This window comes from Engystomops pustulosus, chromosome 6 (genome assembly GCF_040894005.1).
Source record: "Engystomops pustulosus chromosome 6, aEngPut4.maternal, whole genome shotgun sequence".
Lineage (NCBI taxonomy): Eukaryota > Metazoa > Chordata > Amphibia > Anura > Leptodactylidae > Engystomops > Engystomops pustulosus.
The window spans coordinates 134,587,902-134,608,613 of NC_092416.1; the positions used below are offsets into that span (position 1 = coordinate 134,587,902).

At 41.3% G+C, this 20,712-nt stretch overlaps 1 protein-coding gene and 1 long non-coding RNA gene across 3 annotated transcripts; one reads left to right on the plus strand and one right to left on the minus strand.

Moving 5' to 3' along the window:
- Positions 1-535: 535 nt before the first annotated feature.
- Positions 536-6,551, minus strand: LOC140064348 (uncharacterized). Its single transcript, XR_011847754.1, has 3 exons — positions 6,490-6,551; positions 3,833-3,958; positions 536-1,040 (listed from the first exon to the last, which is right to left on the minus strand). It is a non-coding gene; the product is annotated as an uncharacterized lncRNA (long non-coding RNA).
- Positions 6,552-6,750: 199 nt separating this feature from the next.
- Positions 6,751-19,442, plus strand: GOSR2 (golgi SNAP receptor complex member 2). Of its 2 annotated transcripts, XM_072111139.1 has the most exons (6): positions 6,754-6,915; positions 8,618-8,682; positions 10,228-10,336; positions 14,696-14,828; positions 16,298-16,438; positions 19,042-19,442. In XM_072111139.1, the coding sequence occupies exons 1-6, from the start codon at positions 6,887-6,889 to the stop codon at positions 19,201-19,203; spliced, it is 639 nt and encodes a 212-aa protein (XP_071967240.1). In that variant the 5' UTR covers positions 6,754-6,886; the 3' UTR covers positions 19,204-19,442. The 2 variants fall into 2 exon arrangements, with proteins under 2 accessions (XP_071967241.1, XP_071967240.1); XM_072111140.1 differs by lacking the exon at positions 16,298-16,438 and having other exon boundaries at positions 6,751-6,915.
- Positions 19,443-20,712: the final 1,270 nt, after the last annotated feature.

The following is a 20,712-nucleotide window of genomic DNA, read 5'->3' on the forward strand; positions in this document are numbered from 1 at the left end:
ACAGGGGTATGCCCGCCGTGCGTGCCGTGTGCTGGAGAGGAGGAGGAGGTGACCCCTCCGGCCTCCATAGAGAATAGCGGCGCACGGCCGGACACACGCTGAAAGATAGAGCATGCTCTATCTTTTTGCGGCCCGGATCGGTGCCACACATGTGTGGCACCATATCTGCGCCGTGCCGCTATTGCCGTCTATGGGGACGTACATGCGGCCGCATGTACGTCCCCGCAGACGGCCATGTGAATGTGCCCTTAATCATAGAATGTGTTCCCTAACTAAAAAATTTAAAAATAGTAAGTAATATATTTTACATCACATTATTCTTGTTCTAATTGCATTTTTAGCAGAAAATTTGGTATTATATTAAACACCTACACTATAAAATCAATGTATTATTTATTCTGCACAGTAAATGCCTTAAAAAGTCCATGTAAAACTATTGCCACTACTGCAAAACAGAAGCTTTATTAACAATAGTTGAGCAGAACAACAGACTTAGGTATTGAATATGATATTTAAAGTGCTATGAAAAAGGATATATTCACATGGAATGGGAGGTGGGTGTTCAGTAATGGATTTGCTAAAAATTCTAAACTTTTTTTGTTTGGCAACAGTAGCAAAACTACGTAACAAAATGTTAGGCACAGGTTTTATGAGAAGGTTACCTATTAGAGGTAGCCATACTATTCGCTTTGAACAAACCATCTCTGCACAATAAGAATAAGAGAACTTTTTTACACTTCACGATTCTGAAACGTCTTGGCATCTTTGATGTGGGCTACATAGAACAGGACTGCTGATGTCATCCTGCTGTCAAAGGTCATGATGTTTCGTGCAAGGGATAAAAATGTTACTGATCAAATACCTTTGCACTAAACTGATACGTAAGTACATTTGACCCGATTAAGAGGGGTTATGACCTCCAGTCTCCCACTATCCTGGGAAAATAAATCAGTAATTGCCCCCACACACATACAAACCACCTTCTCATCACATGTGCTGGCCAGTTTGGCACTGATCACGACTGGGTTTAATCCGCTGACCTGGAAGTAAAGGGATAAGTAAATTGTTGCTAATTACGCGTATAAGTACAAATCAGAGGGCTGATCACTGGAAGGGATATGTGAAGAGGAGCTTCTTAGTACAAGATTAAAGGGGATGTAGCTACAAAAAGCAAACTGACTTCTATGTATGTAAAGAGGTCTCTGTTGTGTAAGATGGAGCGTTTCTACTGCAGACAGTGAGAAAATAAGGTCATCAGGGGATGAGAGTTTAGAAAGGAAAAATTATAGACTATTAATACGGGAAATTAGGGAGGTGACACAAAAACACGGATTGTCTGCAAATGCAGTGACTAATACAGACAAGAATCAGTGAAATATTTGATACATGAAATAAGCTAAAATTGGGGGCCAGAGGGTCGGGTAGGGTTTTTTTCTACTCCATTATCACCTTATCATATAATTCTGTTGTCTTCCAAAAAACTGAAAAGATAACCTGTTCAGCCACATGAACTCAACTGTTGGTACAACTTATAAAAGTAAATCTTCTGCCTGGAAATATAGACATCCCCTTTCTCTGAGGTGGGGAGAACTTTTTAGCTATTCAGCAGCAAACACTGTACACTACACTTGGTAGGGTTAACCCCTTTAACATGCAATTTATGCTATGGACTTTGCTAATAAATCAAAGCTCATGTCAGAATTACAAATACCAGCAGAACCAGTGGCAAAGAATCCACAGAATCCACTTTTGCCAGTGTTAGAGGGCCCAATATATCGCAGGATCCTAGCTCGACTACTACATGTCATTGAACAATTAGCGTTGATCCAAATATTGAGAAAAACACGCCACCAAAACAAAACAGCAGCTGTGAAAGAAATGTGCAAAAAGTCCATATCTTAGGCTACATTCACACGACCGTATGATTTCTCCAGTCCCGTATTTACGTGACGTTTTTCATCCGTATGCAGCACGTATGTATCCCCATAGACTTATAGGGCATACGGAACTAAAATACGGGAGAAAATAGAACATGCTTTATATTTTTATACGGCCAGTATACGGTACGGTACGGAACGGAGTTAACAACGGCAATATAAATGGTCAGACGTATTGTCCATTGAAATGAATGTGGCCGTATGTAATCCGTAAAAAAACGGTACGGTACGGATACGGCCTTTTTCATACGTCCGTGTGAATGTAGCCTTAGGCCACATTCATTTCAATGGACAATACGTCCAACCATTTATATTGCCGTTTTTGACACTGGAGCGTACCGTACCGTATACTAGCCATATAAAAATATAGAGCATGTCCTATTTTCTCCCGTATTTCAGTTCTGTATGCCCTAGAAGTCTATGGGCACGTATAAAATACGGGTTAAGTACGTGCTGCATACGGATGAAAAACGTCACGTATATACGGGCTCATACGGCCCGTAAATACGGGACTGGAGAATTCATGCGGTCGTGTGAATGTAGCCTTAGTGTTACTGCTTAGGTCAATTAAGGATCTAAAAAGTTCATATGCAGGTTTTAAGAATTAAGGACCACTTTGGGGGACGGCATGCATTGAGCTTAGGGTCCATCCAAACACAGTGCATGCCTGTTTCAATGATGCTTAGACAGCATGAGAACTGCTTTTGCATTTACAATACTGTCATACAACAAATTATGGGAATTAGAACAAAGTGCAGGCATGTATAATTTGGCAGAGTAGTGTAACCTTTAATGGTTTTTAGGAACACAAATGTCGATTTGGATTCTATAGATAATTTGATACAAAAAGTCTATAGAGAGAATCACGATATTCTAGAAATGCAGAAAAAGTGGTGAGTGGTGGATTCTAAAAATAAGAATGACCCCGGGGCAAGTGCATGCCCTGCGATCTGTAACTCTTTTATCCTATTTACAATACACAATCACTTTTAAAACATTAAGTCCTTCTGCGTCCGCCCCAGGGCTGTTGTGACTACATGAACACCCCCTTCACTATTCCCTCCTCCCCTTAGCATCGGTGTCCAAATTTGTACCCGCCGGCTCAGTCCATGACATGTTACAATTCTCATCCCCAGTGACACACCTGCCCAAAAATCCACAGCCTCTGGCCTAGGGGGCTGCAATTGGGAAAGCGGGGAGAGTGACATGTTCTGATCTCTTTTGGGGAGGGGGTGATAGACGCTGATCTCTTAGGAGTGAAGGGATGGAGGTTGTAACATGCTCTGATCTATCTGGGAGGGTAAGGTGACAAGGTCTCATCCACGCTATTCACGCTTTACTTAGAAGACATAAAATAAAATTTCATTAAAATGCATTTTTAAAAAAAAACATGTTTTTTGAGAATTTCTTTTTCCATATTTCCCCGGCGGATGATATTGCCTCCAAGTGACAGCTCCTAATGGCCAACTAATATGTCAATAAAATGTCAGTTTTGGAGCTGGCACACCTCTACCTCCCCAAACAACAGATTTCCTCATGAACAAGCCTGTTGTTTGGGCAAGCAGGGGTATGCAAGCCTTAGGATCGATAATCCTAATGATAGCAGTTCCATCATCTGTCTAGATGTGAGAAAAGTCTTAGCAAATGCTCCTTGAATACAAACATAACCCCCATGACACAAGTCTCTTCATCAGTCGGCCAAAAAAATATGTAACATTTCACAGAAATATTTACTGTATTTAATCTATGAAAAAAATAGGTACCGGTACTTTTCAGGTTAATGTAGTTACATTGTGTACGGTAGTCTATAAAACACTCCATTTAAACAAAGCCCATGTTACTAAGGAACTTACTCATTACTAAGGAGAAGCACTATAGGGAATATAAGATCTTACCTTTTAGATCACATAGTTGCATGAAGACTATTGATATACTTATAAACCCAAAGATCAGCCTTTTGCTTTGGAAGTGAAACACAATAAAAACAGGACCATATTCAAATCTTCTGTCAAAAATTCTGCCTACAACCATAATAGATAAATGTAAATAAAGATCCAGTCCAGCCTATACTCATGCAGTGTTGATCCAGATGAAGAGAGCAAAAACTGATAAGGCATATGACAATTGGCTCACAGTGAGGTAAAAGTTCTTTTCTGACTCCAAAAAGGACAGCCAGTAAACTTTCCAGGATCAATTTCCCATTGCAAGAAACTAGTTCCCATAACACAATATTCAGTTGCTTAATAAAATTGCTCAACAATCACAAGATCCTCTGGCAGCGGGTGTACATAGTCTCATTGCTCTTAGGCTGCATTCACGCATACGTTCGCCGTAATGGAGAGGAGGAGGGGTGAGGTGGCCTCCTGTCCTTCATCCTTTTTCATATTGTAGCCCCATGTCCTCCATCTTCCTCATATTGTGGCCTCCTGTCCTCCATCTTCCTCATATGGTGGCCATCTTTCCTCCATCCTCCACATATTGTGACCTCCTCTCCTCCTTCTGTTGCTGGCTTTTATACAAAAAAAAACCCTGTAACTTACCTTTCCTTCATTGCCCCGAAGCTGACATTTGAGGAGATAGCAAGAAGCTGATCATGCCTCCTTCTGGCCCCTGATGATTCACCTGCTTTGCAGCTGTAGTGTACATGATCAGAAGGAGGTGGGCCTCAGCATGGCAGTGTGGACCAATCTCCCAACTGCCCGGGACGGCGGTTGAAAACGGGACTGTCCCGCTTAATCCAGGATGGTTGGTAGCTTTGATACTACTATGATCTTGAGCAGTGATGGTGAACCTTTTAGAGGCTGAGTGACCAAACTAGAAACTAACAACCCACTCATTTAAAACAAAGTGCCAACACAGCAATTTAATCAACAACTTATTGCTCCCTGCTCTTCCACATCTTTTAATCGTGTTTGTATGTTGAGGTGGGGAAATTCAGATTACCATTGTAACTTCCCTCCAGGTTCCCCTTCAAACAGGTAGAATTGAAGGACAGGAGCTTGATAATCAAGCGCTGTCCTCTCCCTACATTCCTAGGAAGTGTTCCTTTAAAATAGAGCTGAACACAGCACTTTCTGATGCTACCCATGACTACAGGAGGAAGCCTTGAGTCACTCAAGCCATGTGGAAAACTTTGTGTGACAGCCACAGAAATCCCCACCGTTACTCTATAGAGTATCAAGCACATACAAAGGTTTATAAGACTTGCAAGGCTTTCAGGTTGATTGTAGGTTTGTCTTGCCCATGGTATCGTGCAGTGAGGGCTGCTGCTTCTCAATGTCTAATGACAGTTTGGTTATTAGATTGATGGCAATAGCCAAGATTCACACTCTCTGGCTATGAGAAAGGGGTCTCAGGGGGAAAAGGTTCCTGTTATAAGTGCAGGTACTGGAAGCAAGAGAAGCATTTATCATCTATTTATGACATATCCTGTGCATATGTGGAAAACACCGCTGTTTTCTTTCAAAAACAAAACTACACCTGGGAGACAAGTCTGGAAACGTGTGTCTAGTTTTGTGATTTTCTGTAAGCCTTGCCCGGTTTATCTTAGTGGGTGATAATTGAGGCAGGTGAGTCTGTTGTTTTTTGTTTTTAAAAAACTCTTGTCTGAAAAATCACACAAATTGGGGGAGATTTATCATTAGGCAGGATTTTGAGCAGTTGTCTATGTGTTAGACTGGCAGGTTTCCACCAGTCGGATTTATAGTCCAGTGTATGTGCAGTGTTAAATCCCTTCCTATGTGGCTGTGCTGTGCGAATAGACTGCACCAGTCACACGTATGTTTAACATCTGCTCAATTTCTGCCTTTTTGTAATGTTTTTGTACAGGAAATTCTCAGAATTCCCCCTGTAGTAGCCATGGACTCACATACACCACCTCTTATGTGGTGTAGTTTTGCGATTAAATTTTGCATTCTTTTAAAAAATCTCAGTTGATAAATGTGGTGTTGCACATTCTGTGGTGTATTTTTTCCGCAATTGCGTGACTTTAGAGTTACGTTTTTTTTCTCGATAAAAATAACACAAAAAACGATAATTGCGCAAAACTTTGTGACAATTACCGGTATACGCCAAGAAGCTACATAGGACTAATGATAAATCTCCCCCAAAATGTTGAATCAAACCCCTTGTCCACACCTGCTCTGCACCGGAGTTTATTTGCGCAAAAACAAAATACAACCTTTCATAACGGTTTATACAAAATTTGGGACTTTTTTAGATGTCCACCTGTGGACAAATCAGATGCTTTACTGAAGAAACGCAACATGATGAACTTTGTAAATTGTCAACAAACTAACTAAACAAAAGTTTGATAACTGCACCCCTGATGTTTTATCGCTAATGTATTAGCTATGGATGTGTTGGATTTAAATAACAACTTAAAATAAATTATGATTTGGCAATCCAATTAATTGTGAGGTTGCAGCATGTGCCTGCCATCTAGTGACACCATTTTTTTTTAACAATGAGAGGCATACATTCATCCAACACTTCAAATACGTGATAAAACTGTAACCTAAGAAGAAGATGACGCCATTCCTATAGTTTCTACCTTGCAGTCGGTATAAATGACAACACTTTTTTCATATTACCATAACTACAGTGCTAAAGCCCCCTGGGCGGTACTATGTTACTGCCTGTGTTTGTCATGACAAACCCCTCTTCAAGTCTTCTCTTCATTCCCCGTACTAATTATTTTTAAACACCAAGTATTATAATACAGCAACCCTTATCAAGTACATAACATAGTTTGTATTTACTATATCGTTTTAAAGGTGGCAGCGGGCACAGCAATAGACAGCTCAGAGACGTCAGGGGCCTAATAGAACCCGGAAATGATGACGTGTGCCGGGAATAGTGGAACAGGCATAGAAGCGTAGGCAGCTGATTACCGATCATTAAGCAATCGATTACCGAGCTGAGATTGGTGACATATAAGATTGGGAGCCATGGAGGCTCTTTACCATCAAAGTAACAAGTGAGTGCGGATTAATGACAGGAGCGGGGAGAGGATGAGAGATTCATTACAGTGTGTTTACTAGATGACTGGGACATGTTATAGTATAACATTATGTATTGTTATGTATATTAGATCCTTTTTACAATCTTAGCTATTGGTTATATACAAGACATAAACCATTATAGAGGTAAAAGCATGGATCATTCTGTGCAGCCACAGGACCATTTGTTTGTAATGAGGTTGCAGTGATGTGCTTGTACTATGGTAGCCATAGATATCCCTTACACATGTACTAGTATGACAGCTATTTATATGTGATTGTACGTGTACGCAGTGTTCCGGTCACAAAATACATCTGGACAGAACAGAGATTTCTATTGGTTCAATGGTTTCTAATGGCATTATATTTTATAATTTGTTGCAACAGATGACACACGGTCCGTAAATTTTATATTATGGAGTCTAAGATACTCTCCATGGTGCTTCCTCAAAGAGAATCACTTCCTAGGGCTAACTGCACTGTGTGCGCGGTCTGTAGAAATGGACGTGTGTGCTGGTAAGATACCATGGACTGAGCACAGTGTATAAAAGGGCATTTCTTGCATCCTAGAGTACCTTATATACTCGAGTATAAGCCTAGTTTTTCAACACAAAATTTGTGCTCAAAAACCCTAACTCGGCTTATACTCAACTAAAAAAATAAAGTCAAAACTCACCTTTCTGACATCACCTGTAGGTCCTCTTATGTCTGGGACAGTCTGAGACAGAAGAGGACCTATGGGGGACGTCGGAAAGATGAGTACAGTGTTATTTTTTTTCCTACTACAGGGGCTGAGCAGGCTGTATGCTACAGGGGTTGGGTAGGCTGTATGCTACAGGGGCTGGCAGACTATATACTGGGAGGGTGTAACCAATGCATTTCCCACCCTCGGCTTATACTCGAGTCAATAGGTTTTCCCAGTTTTTTTGAGTTGAAATTAGGGGTTTCGGCTTATACTCGAGTATATACGGTAATATGGTGCAAGACGTCTCTGCCTGCCACTCGTTTGCGCTGCAGTTTGGATGGCAGATAGGGATTCCTTGCATTATATATCACTATGATGCAAGGACTCCCTTCCACTGCACTCTGCTCAGTCTGTGGGATCTGACCAGCAAACAGGCTCGTTTTCTGGGACTGAACACATTCATGCTTAAGACTGGGGACAGATAACACAATTTATGTGGGTTGACTGTGGCAGGATCACCAGCAGCTGACCCACAGAGATTTGCAGTGACAACATTCAGATATACAGATCACATTCACATCTGGTGTAAAATTATTCAGCAAAGTCTTTTCAGAACCAACTGTTATTGGATTTTTTTAATACTGCATAATATGGTGTCTCTCTGTCTAACCAAATGTGATGCTGTATTTTCTGCCTTTTGCAGATTCCTTAGAAATCTATGTGACAAATAAATGGCAACCTGTGCCTGTATGTGAAATGCCACTCACTGTGTCTCATAGATATCTGTAGCCTCTGGGCAGTATTTCTTCTGTGCTGCTTATTTCTTCAGTTCAGGCACTATTGTCTAGACTGTCTGACAGTTGTAACAAACTCTGAGCTGGGAGAGCTATTTTTCAGCCTCGGGAAATAAATATTTCCTTATATATAGAAAAAAAGGAAATAAAATGCATGCAGTATTCATGCAGTAATGACTATTTTAAATTTATTTGTTTTAGACATGTCCATGAAGTTCAGAGTCAGATGGGACGGCTGGAATCATGTGACAAACAGTCTGTACATCGTAAGTATTATAACTATCCATTAGAATAAACTAATGAAAGGGGTTCCAAGGAAAGGGAAATTATGGGGCACATTTACTAAGGGTTCGTTGGACGCATTTCCGTCGGGTTTCGCAATTTTTTTTTTTTCCGATTTGCCCTGAATTGCGGATTTTTGGTGCACGCGATCGGATTGTGGCACATCGGCGCCGACTTGCATGCGACACAAATCGGAGGCATGGACATTGGACAACTCGACTGATTCGGACAAAACGCGGAATTTAAAAACTAAATTGTGTCGCAAGATCAGCACTCGCATTCATCGGGAAGAAGGTGAATTCCGGCGGACCTCAGCGGGGAAGCAACACATGCAGGAAATTGGACGCACGATCTTAGTGAATCGCGGCAGATCCGAATCCTTGTCGGACATTCCGTATCGGCCGCGTCAACGGGACTGGTAAGTAAATGTGCCCCTATGTGTCTCTTGTGGAGGCCGGTAACATAAAGAAATTGTTATTTGGTTGAGAGAAGTGGCAGGGAATTGGTAGGTAAGTTTTCATTATGTTACCTTCCTCCAGCTGATCTCATTTGATACATCGCTTTACCTACCTGGAAAAGCTTTTAATACCTTCCGCCTCTACTTTGCATTGTGGAGTAAACATATGCAATATAACAGAGAAGTAGTAAATTGGTTATCTCTAACTATATATTATACATGCAACAAAATGGAGTAAGCTTTATTTTAGTGACCAGTGCCTGACAGCTGATAAGGCAAACAAAATTATGTGCTTTATCAAGAGAAGCATAGATTCTCATAAGGACATAGATTTCCTAATACAAATAACTGGTCAGACAGCACTTGAAACTATTTTGGACACCAGTGTATAAAAAGGAAGCGGTTCGGGTACAGAGAGAGCAACCAAGATTATTAAGGGAATGGTGGACTAGGATACAAAGACAGATTCCAAAACTTGGGGTTATTCAGCTAAGAACAAAGTTGAGGCCTCGTTCCAATGTATTAATACGTGAACTGGCAGTACAAGGATCTGTCCAAAGATCTTTTTATACCTAGGCGTGTGACCAGGACAAGGGGCCATCCTCTACGCCTAGAGGAGAGGTGGTTCTGCCTTTTCCATAGACCAGGATTCTTTACTGTAAGAGCAGTGAGACTATGGAACTCTCTGCCGCAGGAGGTTGTTATGGTGGACTCTATGTATATGTTCAGGAGGCCTGGATGCCGCTCAAAAATATCACGTGTTATGGGAACAAATAATTTTGTTAATTTGATGTTGATCCAGGAGGTTATTCTGACTTGTGGCCTGGAGAGAATGTTTCCCTATTTAGGGTGAATTGGCTTCAGCCTTGTCATGTTTTCTTTCTTTTTGCAATTTATGAAGTATTGGTTGGATGTGATGGACCTGCAGTCTTTTTCCAACTTTATCTACTATGAAACTATGAAGGAAACATTTGTACAAAGACCATTAGACGTGGCCTGATTAGGTATGATAATGTCCTCGGACTGACCATCTGTCTTTCTTGACTTTTTTTTTTTTTTTTTTTTTATCCAGTCCTAGAAAACGAGATCCAAGCCAGAATAGACCAGATCTTTAGTAACCTGGAGCGTCTAGAGATCTTGTCTAGCAAAGAACCTCCCACCAAGCGGCAGAATGCCAAACTGTGAGTAATCAAGGTTTCCGCTGAGTGATCTATTGTATAACCTTACTGACTGTTATTAAAGGGCCGTCCAGCATTGAATACTTGTTCTTTCAGCCTTTTCATAAAAAGAACATATCTCTTTTTATAATTTTTATAAATGAGGTCTACCGACCTCACACTTCTTGCAGTATGATTGGCTATCTATTAAAACGTCTGTGTTCATTTGCCGTATATCCGCTTGCACTTTCCAAACACATAGACATCGTGCTAAAGGGTTCAGTTGGGTTCCGGAATAAAGCTAAGTATGCAGTAAAAACTGTGTATACATAAATAAAGACTTAAAGACACAAAGCAAGTTAGGCCCTATCCACAGTATGGGACCTAACTAGCTGATCGGTAAGGGGTCTCAGATCACGAGAATGGGGAGTCCGATGTCTCCTTGTCGGTTGCGCGGGACAATAGGAACACTGACGAAGGTAAGTACAAGTTAATTTTTTTTTTTTTTTTTACAGCCTGCCAGGCCACCTGTAGATTTTTTTTATTTATTTTTTATAAACTCAGACAATTCCTTTAATCTCCTTTTACCAATCCTGTACGGTTTGTGGGTTCTCCAACAGCTGCACCAGAGACCTTGGAAATGTCAATCAATTCAAAAACATACTGGTAGGTTGATTAGATTGTGAGCCCCATTGGGGACAGGGATCGATTTTGCAAGCTCTGTGCAGCGCTGGGTAATCTGTGTGCACTATATAAATAAAGGGATTATTATTATTAATCAATGAATGGGACAAGTCACTGACTTTCAATATAAGTACAGTATATTGACAACCTCTTGAAGCTAGCACAATGCTTTGTGTATATCTTGCAGTTATTCTTCAAGTGAGTAATAAATAGTAGATATCTTTTACTTTGTCAGTATAATTTTTTTATTCTCAAAAAAAAGTGCCACTGGCATCACAGCTTAGTGCCTGTTAACATATTATTGCTGTGAATATATTATAGTTATGATTGGTGATGTTTGTTCTCGAGAGAGATGACCTATTTACAGTGGGCTTAGTTGTCTGACAGTGGCTCTCACCAGCCTTTGCTTTATGAACCCAGCATCCATGTGTATTGATGGGGGGGGTCTCCAAAATAGCTAAATTACTAAAAGAAATCTACCATCAAAACCAAATATGGTAAACCTGGGGTCCTCGGGCTCTGTGGTAATCTTTATTATACTTGTAATACCTGGCTTTTCTTCTGAAATCTGATTTACCTGAAGGGCTGGGGGGGGGGGGGTAGTTACCAGAGCTCCTCGGTGCATCAGATCCACAGGTTGTTTCACGGTCTCGCTCTCCCTTCCTTGCTCCTTCAGCTTTTTCCTTCCCTGTGCTGCCTGATGCAATCTCAATGTGGCAAAGGAAATTTCAGCACACTGTGGTAGGGGGGAACTGTCAATCTGCAGCACAGTGGGGCTCTGGTAACACTGTGATGCCTTTTTTCCTTTTTTAAAGTTTTATTTTAGTAGGAAGGAGGCCATGGATAATAAATATAAAAAGATTACTGCAGTACAGTGCCTGGATTTATGAGCAAGTGTCCCTCTTTTATCATGATGGATTGTGATGCTAGGTTTTCTACCATCATGGATCTACCTAATAAAAACTTTTAGTGGCCCAGATTTATATCAAAGGTTTATCTTATAAATATGTAAATTTTCTTTGGAGTCCCTTTTTTAAAACCTCATACAGGAAGTCTTCAGCGTATTCCTCCACAAAGCAGGAGTTCTGCACATGCGCAGTCCAGCGTGCGCAGTGCTCCAGCTTCACATTTTTCGTAGGAACAATGAGCTGAAGACTGCATGTAGGAGGTATGGAAAGAGGCTACTGTGGCAAGGAAAATTTACATATTTATAAGATAAATCTAGGCCACTAAAAGTTAAAAAATTAAAAATAAAGGAACCGGCCACCTGATCTACCTTTACAGGCGGTCCCCTACTTAAGAACACTTGACTTACATATGACCCCTAGTTACAAAAGGACCTCTGGATATTGGTAATTTACTGTACTTTAGCCTTAGGCTACAATAAACAGCTATAACAGTTATCACAGGTGTCTGTAATGAAGCTTTAGTGTTAATATTGATTCTAATGACAACCCAACATTTTTAAAATGCAATTGTCACAGAGACCAAAAAAGTTCTGGCTGGGATTACAATGATAAAATATACAGTTCCGACTTACATACAAATTCAACTTAAGAACAAACCTACAGACCCTATCTTGTATGTAACCCGGGGACTGCCTGTACTAGGTAGACCCATGATGGTTGGTTTCCTTTAAATATCTGCTGTGTAACATAAGTGAATCTCTTATCATCCATCAATAATTCACATCTTAAAAATACATGAAAGGATTGAGAAATATTATAATTTTTCCACCGTGAAACGGAAATGGCATTTATTTCCCTGCATTTCATTTCATGGCTTCAATAATCCTAATTATTTTTTATGGTTTCTAATAACAAAAATTCCCAGATCATATCTCCTGTTATAACCTAAACTTCAAAAAGGTACAATTGCTTCAGAATAATAATTTACTAAAATGAGAAGCAAGGAGGGTATAAGGAGTGGGAACTCAAATACTTGTGAGACTGGCATGCAGACCCCCCTCCTCGGAATCCACACACACCCCCGGGGCGTTCTTGGGAAGCTTTTAATTGAAGCAGGTCAGAAAAAGGGCACAGAACAGGTTTCCTGTGTATGGTTTTCTGATAGAGATACTAGTTTCCATATTGAGCAGGTATATACATCTTTTAACCTTATCTATGCCAGTGCTGAACACAAGATTTAACCCAAAAAGGTTGGCAGCTTACTTGATTGACAAACAGATTTGGTGAATACTATTGGGCCTTCTGCCTGCAGGGACACTATATATATCCTATGTTTATATAAAGTATATATTTCATAGTCCTCCACTACTGCAGAGACACGCAATAACATTTTATTTTAAATATGGGATCAACTTAACATGCCTCACGACAGATAATTTAAAGTCCAGTTTGCATTATGGTTAAAGATATGATAACTAGAAGTGGAACCAGTCATGGGTCTTAATCACAAATAGAGACCTAACCCATATGTCTTGTTAGGGCTTTTTTACTTTATGAATAGGGGTACCTCTTGCTCAGTCCGGGATATAGTTTTGCTGTACTTAAAGGACACCTGTAAAATTCATACAGGGCTGGTTTGGCAAAAAATTAAGAATACTTTGCCTTGCTCTGATGTCCAGTTCCCATGTTTCACAGGTACTTGCGGTCTTTGGAGCCTGCACCCAGACTGAAGTTTGGGAGGTCACAAACCCAATTAGTGAAAGTGATTTCTCTTGGCCCCAGGGGGCCACTCTTGGCTTCGGCAGGTCCAGTGACACCTCAAAACTTCTGGCTGGGCGAAGCACTAAAAACTGGAAGTGCTGCAGCAGTGTGGAAACTGGGAGCTAGGGTAAGATAAGTGTGGTTTCTTGTATGGTTCTGTTGGAAATGGGATGGCTCTTGAACATTGCATTTCATTTCTTTTAAACAATTGCTGCTTTGGATCACCTTGCCATTCAACAAATGGAATAAAATGCCTTCAAAAATCCACATATAGTCAACCCACCAAAAACAAGCCCTCATTGAGAGGGAAATGTAAAAATGGCTCCCTAGAAGTTAAACGTGTATTCTCGTCTCTGCATTCACATTTTGTTTAACTAATCTTATATGTATGTATATATATATGTGTATGTATGTATGTGTGTGTGTATGTATATATATATATAATATATAATAATATATTAAAAAAAATTACCTGTGTGAAGATAATTTATCCCAAATGTAGTCATATGGTCCCTTAGAAACAAGGCTGTGTCCTTGGATACGACCACCTCTGCTGGAGTGATTTCATATATAAAAACTTTTTGTTTCTTTGTGCAATGTCCAGGAGTTACTGCATGTGCTACAGCCGTCCTGTAGTAATGAATGCAGAATCCAGGTGGTAAGGGAGGACTCAATAGCGCATTTCTGGCCACCACTTCCAGAGTGCTGGGTGGTCGTATCCGAGGAAGCTATCTCGTTTCTAAGGGACAACATGGCTACATTTATGAGAAATTATCTTCAATTGGATGGTATTATAAAAAAACGTTCCTGTTTGAAGAAATGTTGACATATGGCAAATTAATTAAATTAAATATTAATGCCTAGATGGGAATATCCCTTTTAAGAAATCAGCATGTGATGCTACATGTTACAGAGCTGACAGAAGATGAGTAGTTCGACACGGTATATATTATGTCACCAATAATGTAATACGGTAAGATAAAATGGCTTGTAATTAACCCCCTGAACTGACATGTTTGTTCTGTGATAGGAGAGTGGATCAGCTGAAATATGATGTCCAGCATTTACAAACGGCATTACGAAATTTCCAGCATCGGCGCTATGCTCGGGAGCAACAGGAAAGAGAGCGAGAGGAGCTGATGACACGGTCTTACACCACCAATGTAAGCTTTGATCTAGTGACATTGCATCCATGCGTACATGTATTATGTGGCCTTATTTAGATTTACTAGGCCAAGAAGGGAGCACAAAAACCATGCATTTCCTTCCAAGATGCCCTAACATCTTCGGATATCTATGAAATATCAAATTAGTTTGTGCTGCCACCCTCTGCAGATTAGTCATTAAAACTACCGTAATGTCCATCTTGGTAAACCTTTGCGAGCAAGTACATCATGAACATAACAATGGCACTTGTGAGCTGCCATCACAGAACGATATGAAAGCTGCATTGCATTTAAAGGGATTGTCCAAGGATAAAAAAAAAAAATGATATATGGCTGGGGGGCTGTGATTCTCCCACAGCAGCGCCGGTCTCTGTCAGCCTCAGTTTGTATACAACAGTCAACAGTGCCATCCAAACTCCCAACCAAAGCAATGCGCCTGCTACTGCCTGAACGCCAGTTGTTGCATAGGCGATCAGTGACGGAGGGCATCACAGGAGAACGGGAGTCCCGGAGGAGTAGTTTATTTATTTATTTATTTTTTTTAAGCCCCTCCCCAGCCACAAACAACTTTTTTTTAGTTCTTGGACAACCTCTTTAAGGTGATGCCTTCAGGTTTTCCTGCTACCCTGTACATTTTGTAGCTGCTTGTATGGGTGCCACTTTTTGTAACCTGTATTTACATGTTACACGTAATAGTGGATCACAAAGGTTCCTGCCTCTTAGGACCAAGTTGTTATCTGCAGAAACAGCGGTGCATTCAGTATTACTTCGCCGCCATTGCTAGGCACATTGAGGAGGTTGCAGCTTTATCGGGGTTTGTTCCACAAAAGAAATGTATAGTCTACCTATAGGAGTTTTGTATGGCTGGGGCTCTGACTGCTGGGTTCCCCCAGTAATTGAGAGAACAGGGGACATAATCTCCCCCCTGGAATGAAGCTCCATTCATTTATGACACTGATCTCATGTTGTCCTATAGAAGCCAATGCATAGCTGGTTACACGTCTATAATAGTGCTTCATTCACAGGGGGACTTTTAGTACCTTGTTCTTCTAATATGATCTGTGAATAGAGGAGAATTTTCTTAAATGAGATAAATCCATTAAATAAATAGTCTTTGTATGTCAATGAAATCTGTATGCCCCCCTCCGTCCACTGTAAGCAGCAGGACACAGGATGTCACAAGATATCTTGAGACTTTGTACCTAGGGGGTCACATGACCAGTAGCGAAAAGCACACTATCACAGGGTAAATATAATTTTGGCGACCCTATTAGCAGTTATACGAAGGGGTCAAATCCCTTTAAGTTTTAACCATAATCTTTTGTTCAGTCCAATACATGATTCTTGGATAAGGGTTGTCTAATGATCATAAAGTTTAAAATTATTTTGTGTGTTTTTTTTTTTTTTTTTTTTTTATAAATACAACATAACCACTGGGGTCACCCCCTTCCCAATTTCTTACACAGGATTCAGAGACCTCAATACACATTGATGAGACCCTCCAATTTAATTCATCTGTTCGTAATGCCCACCAAGGGATAGACGACCTTCTGGGGAGTGGGACCAATATACTGGAAGGGCTGAGGGACCAAAGGAAGACCTTAAAGGTGGGGAATCGGAAGGGAAGGGAGACATCGGGAGACCTGTGTGTCAGTGATGTTAAGGGGGTGTCCAGGATTTAAAAAAAACATGCCACATTTACCCATGAATTGTGCCTAGAATGATGTTGGTTCTATTCACCTAAATGGGGATGAGCTGCAATATTGCTTGTGCGTAAATGTGGCGCGATTTCGATTTACCTAATCCAGGCAAACCCCTTATGATCTTAATGAGGACCTGTCATCCAAATTTTTGGCACTAGGAGCTGCTTACTAAAGCGGTCCGCTGTATTCATGAGGGGGCGGTCCGAGGCGCTGCCTCTTCCCTGGACCGCCCCGCTCGCTCCATAGCCCCTAGCCACGCCCCAACCCCGCCCCCTCATGCTTGCTGTCCGACAATTACACTGTACCTCGCCGCAGTGTTAGATAGCGTTACCGGACGTTTCCGGTAATGCTATCACTCCAACAATGCGGCGTTTGATCAAGAACTAGGAGCTGCTTACTTTAGTAAGCAGCTCCTAGTGCTGAATATTTGGGTGACAGGTCCTCTGTAAAGATGCTCTTTTTATTTACATTGAGTCGCATCTTCCAGAAGGTAGCAAAAGGTACTTGTGCTCCTTTATCGCTGCCAGTCTTGCTTTGTGTGTTCATTTTACTGCCTTTCATTGTAGTTACAACAGTTATATATGATGGTTCTCTCTTTCTAAGCTCCAGCAACATGTCCTCATTACCTTTACATGGAGTGATAATAACAAATTTGTAAGGATTGTGTTGTACAGATATACACAGGGAGTTAATGACCTTTCTTCAGTTTGACCATACAGAGCTAAAGACAGGTATTTGGTTCTGCTGCTCTGTGTTACCATACCTGTAACAGGACTGTAAAAAAAAAAAAAATAAACTTAAGGATCGCAGCTGGATTTTGAGCACTTGGGCGAGGAAATGCTGCACATATAAACCCCATACTGTAGCAGCGTCTGTTCGAATACTACAACAGTTACTCGGGTGGAAGAGCTGTGTTGTGTTTAGTCACAACATACGGCGCGGCTACTCCACGCCCCAGTAGCCACTTTACCCCTCCTACCCACAATCTTCGGCGCGCAGCTCCTTGCAGCTGCGCGCCCTCGTCCGGCGAACCTGCCGTCTGCACAGAACAGCAGGCCCGCGCCTGTGCGGTCACTGCTCCGAAACAGGCGCGGGCCTGCTGTTCTGCGCCTGCGCAGACGGCAGGCTCGTCGGACAAGTGCGCGCAGCTGCAAAGGGCGCGCCGTGTAGCCACAGCTGCGGCTACTCCACGCCCCAGTAGCCGCATAACCAAATTATCATAAAGTGATAATATAAGTTCACAAAACAGCGTGGGGACGTGAGGATTAGCCCTTAAAAGGGCTATCCTCACCTCCTATTGATCCACCTACCCCCCGATCTACCTTTATAGGTAGATTCGTGGTGGTAGGTTCTCTTTAAAGGAAGCCTGTCACCAGGGATCTAATTTTCACTAAAGACAGGTTACAGAAGCCCATCACACCTATATTGCGAACATGCCTTTCTGCTTTCTCTAAGCATTTGCATTACAATATATAAGTGTGAGTTAAAACTTACCTTGCACCATGACAGAATCCTCTGTGTAGTCCCAGGGGTTGGGCTTTGGTTCGGATGCATTTCATAAAATAGTATGTCACTTGTCTGTGCTGCAAGCTCCTCAGCTCTCAGCCCCCACCTTTGTTCTCCTGTACAGATCCTTCCTCCCCTACTGATGTCCGCTCACCAGGCGGTTACCTCTGTGAAAGAGCAGAAGGGAGGAGCTGTACAGGAGCGCAAAGGTGGGGGCCAAAAGCTGAGCAGTCTGCAGCACAGACAAGACACATGTTGTTTCAGGAAATGCATCCAAACCAAAAAACCAAAGCCCAACCCCTGTGACTACAAAGAGGATTTTATCATGATGCAAGGTAAGCTATAAAACACAATTATATTGTATTGCAAATTCTTAGAGATAGCAAAAAGGCATATGTACATTGCAGGTGTAATGTGCTTCTGTAACCCGTCATTATTGAAAATGAGGTCCCTGGTGACAGGTTCCCTTTAAAGTGGAGGAAATACCTGGAAAATCCCCAAACACTTTAATAAATGTGGGTCATTGTGTATGAACATGCCCGATTTGGTAATTCATGGGCATCCTAGTTGTCAGACTCCCTAGCATCAGCATGTTATCCTCTTTCTCCAGGATATCCTTGGGGTAGGGAATTACAAACCTTTAACACAGTACGACCCCTTTCATAATTTGCTGAACCCATCACCGATGCCAGTCATCGCCTCCTTCATGCAGAAGTTTGGAGTTGTGTGAAAACATTATAATGCCTTCTTAGAAGTGTCTATATTAAAGTAATTTTGTAGATCTCCTTTAACCTGTACAATCTGCTGAAGATAAGATGGTATCCATCATGTGAATGTACACGCCAGTAGGGGTGGAAGGCGATGCTTTTCAGGATTCCATGTAGATGGCTGTTTCTTTTCTTATTTATACTGTAAGATCACGGTTTCCAATAACACCATCTCTCCATCTCTATTTGCCTCTCCTTACGTTCCTTCCCCCAATTTTCCCTTTCCTTCCATAGGGAACACAGAAGAAGATCCTGGACGTTGCAAACATGCTCGGCCTCTCCAACACGGTTATGCGTCTCATTGAGAAGCGAGCGTTCCAGGACAAGGTCATCATGATTGGAGGGATGCTCCTGACCTGTGTGATCATGTTTTTGGTCTTCAAATACTTGACATGAGATGGAGACTTAACCCTCGGTTCCCTGGACTGTGCCTCAGCCTTCTTTTTGCTTCTCCTAGCCCCCATCAAATGCTGTGAAGTCTCAGTAAAGCCACTAAAGGAAGATTGAAAGTAATTTAAGGAAGAACTCAGACTCTTAACAAAGGCATTTAATGCTTTATGAACTAGAGATGCAGATGTGTATTTAATACTTCTCTAAACTGCACATTGTCTATTAAACTAAATGCCTCAACTCGGCGCAGTGACTGCAGACTGTTACCCTGCATGGCACTGGCATACAGGATTGGCACAGTAAGCTACAATAGGAGGTGTGAGCGTAAGTTGTTATATGCTAGGAAACTTGTACCGATCTATGATATGCAAAAGTAAGGCTAATATGCCAGTGATGAAGAGTACTGCAAGGGTCCCATGTCTCCCTAGTGTTTAGTGGGGGACCCAGTAATCTGGTCTTTGTCACTAATCCTATGGGGATGTGATAAAATTTATTTTTTGGGAAACCCCTCTAAGCTACAGGCCTTTACAGATAGCACAAAAACACAGTTGTTCGTGGTGCACAGTTTGCCCCTTAAGGAGCTACTCAAGGTATAAGACCGGTTCACACAGTCTTTGAAAAAGTCCACAAAAATAGAGAAAATAATTTCACTATGACCGGAGCTACGAAAATTCTTCTTCTCCCTCTTATTCTATCTTAAAACATCGATGAACAGCACCAATCTTCAGTTTCTCCTGCTGAAAGTATGTCACCATTCAGACTAGCACCATCGCACGCTCATTCTCCTCCTTTAATTATATTGTAGCTGGAAGAAAATATGCAGGCAGATGGTGTGGTACGTTCTAATAAAGTTAAAATTTATTTCAGTTCATCATACTCACAAAAATCCATTAAAAATGCGCATATCACAAATTCACATAACGAGACGCTAGCTTTCCTATCCGCCCGACCCAGGCAACGCCCCGGAAGAAGCCTTGCTGGCGAAACCTGGGTCGGGCGGATAGGAAAGCTAGCGTCTTGTTATGTGAATTTGTGATATGCGCATTTTTAATGGGTTTTTGTGAGTATGGTGAACTGAAATAAATTTTAACTTTATTAGAACGTACCACAGCATCTGCCTGCATATTTTCTTCCAGCTACAATATAATTAGAATGAGAGTGTGATTGTGCTAGTCTGAATGGTGACATACCTTCAGCAGGAGAAACTGAAGATTGGTGCTGTTCATCGATGTTTTAAGATAGAATAAGAGGGAGAAGAAGAATTTTCGTAGCTCCGGTCATAGTGAAATTATTTTATTTTTGTAAGCTACAGCCCCTGTGCCCCCATGACAACACTTTTTTTTTCCCCCTTTTCATTCTACTTTTACTACCTGTCATAAGGACATTGGGGCTAAAAACATAAATATTATACACAACAATATGAGATCACTTTATTCCAAATATGAGCTGGTTAATGTGTGTTAAAATGTGGTTTCAGCATTAATGTTATGCACATGTTTCATTGTCTGGATACAA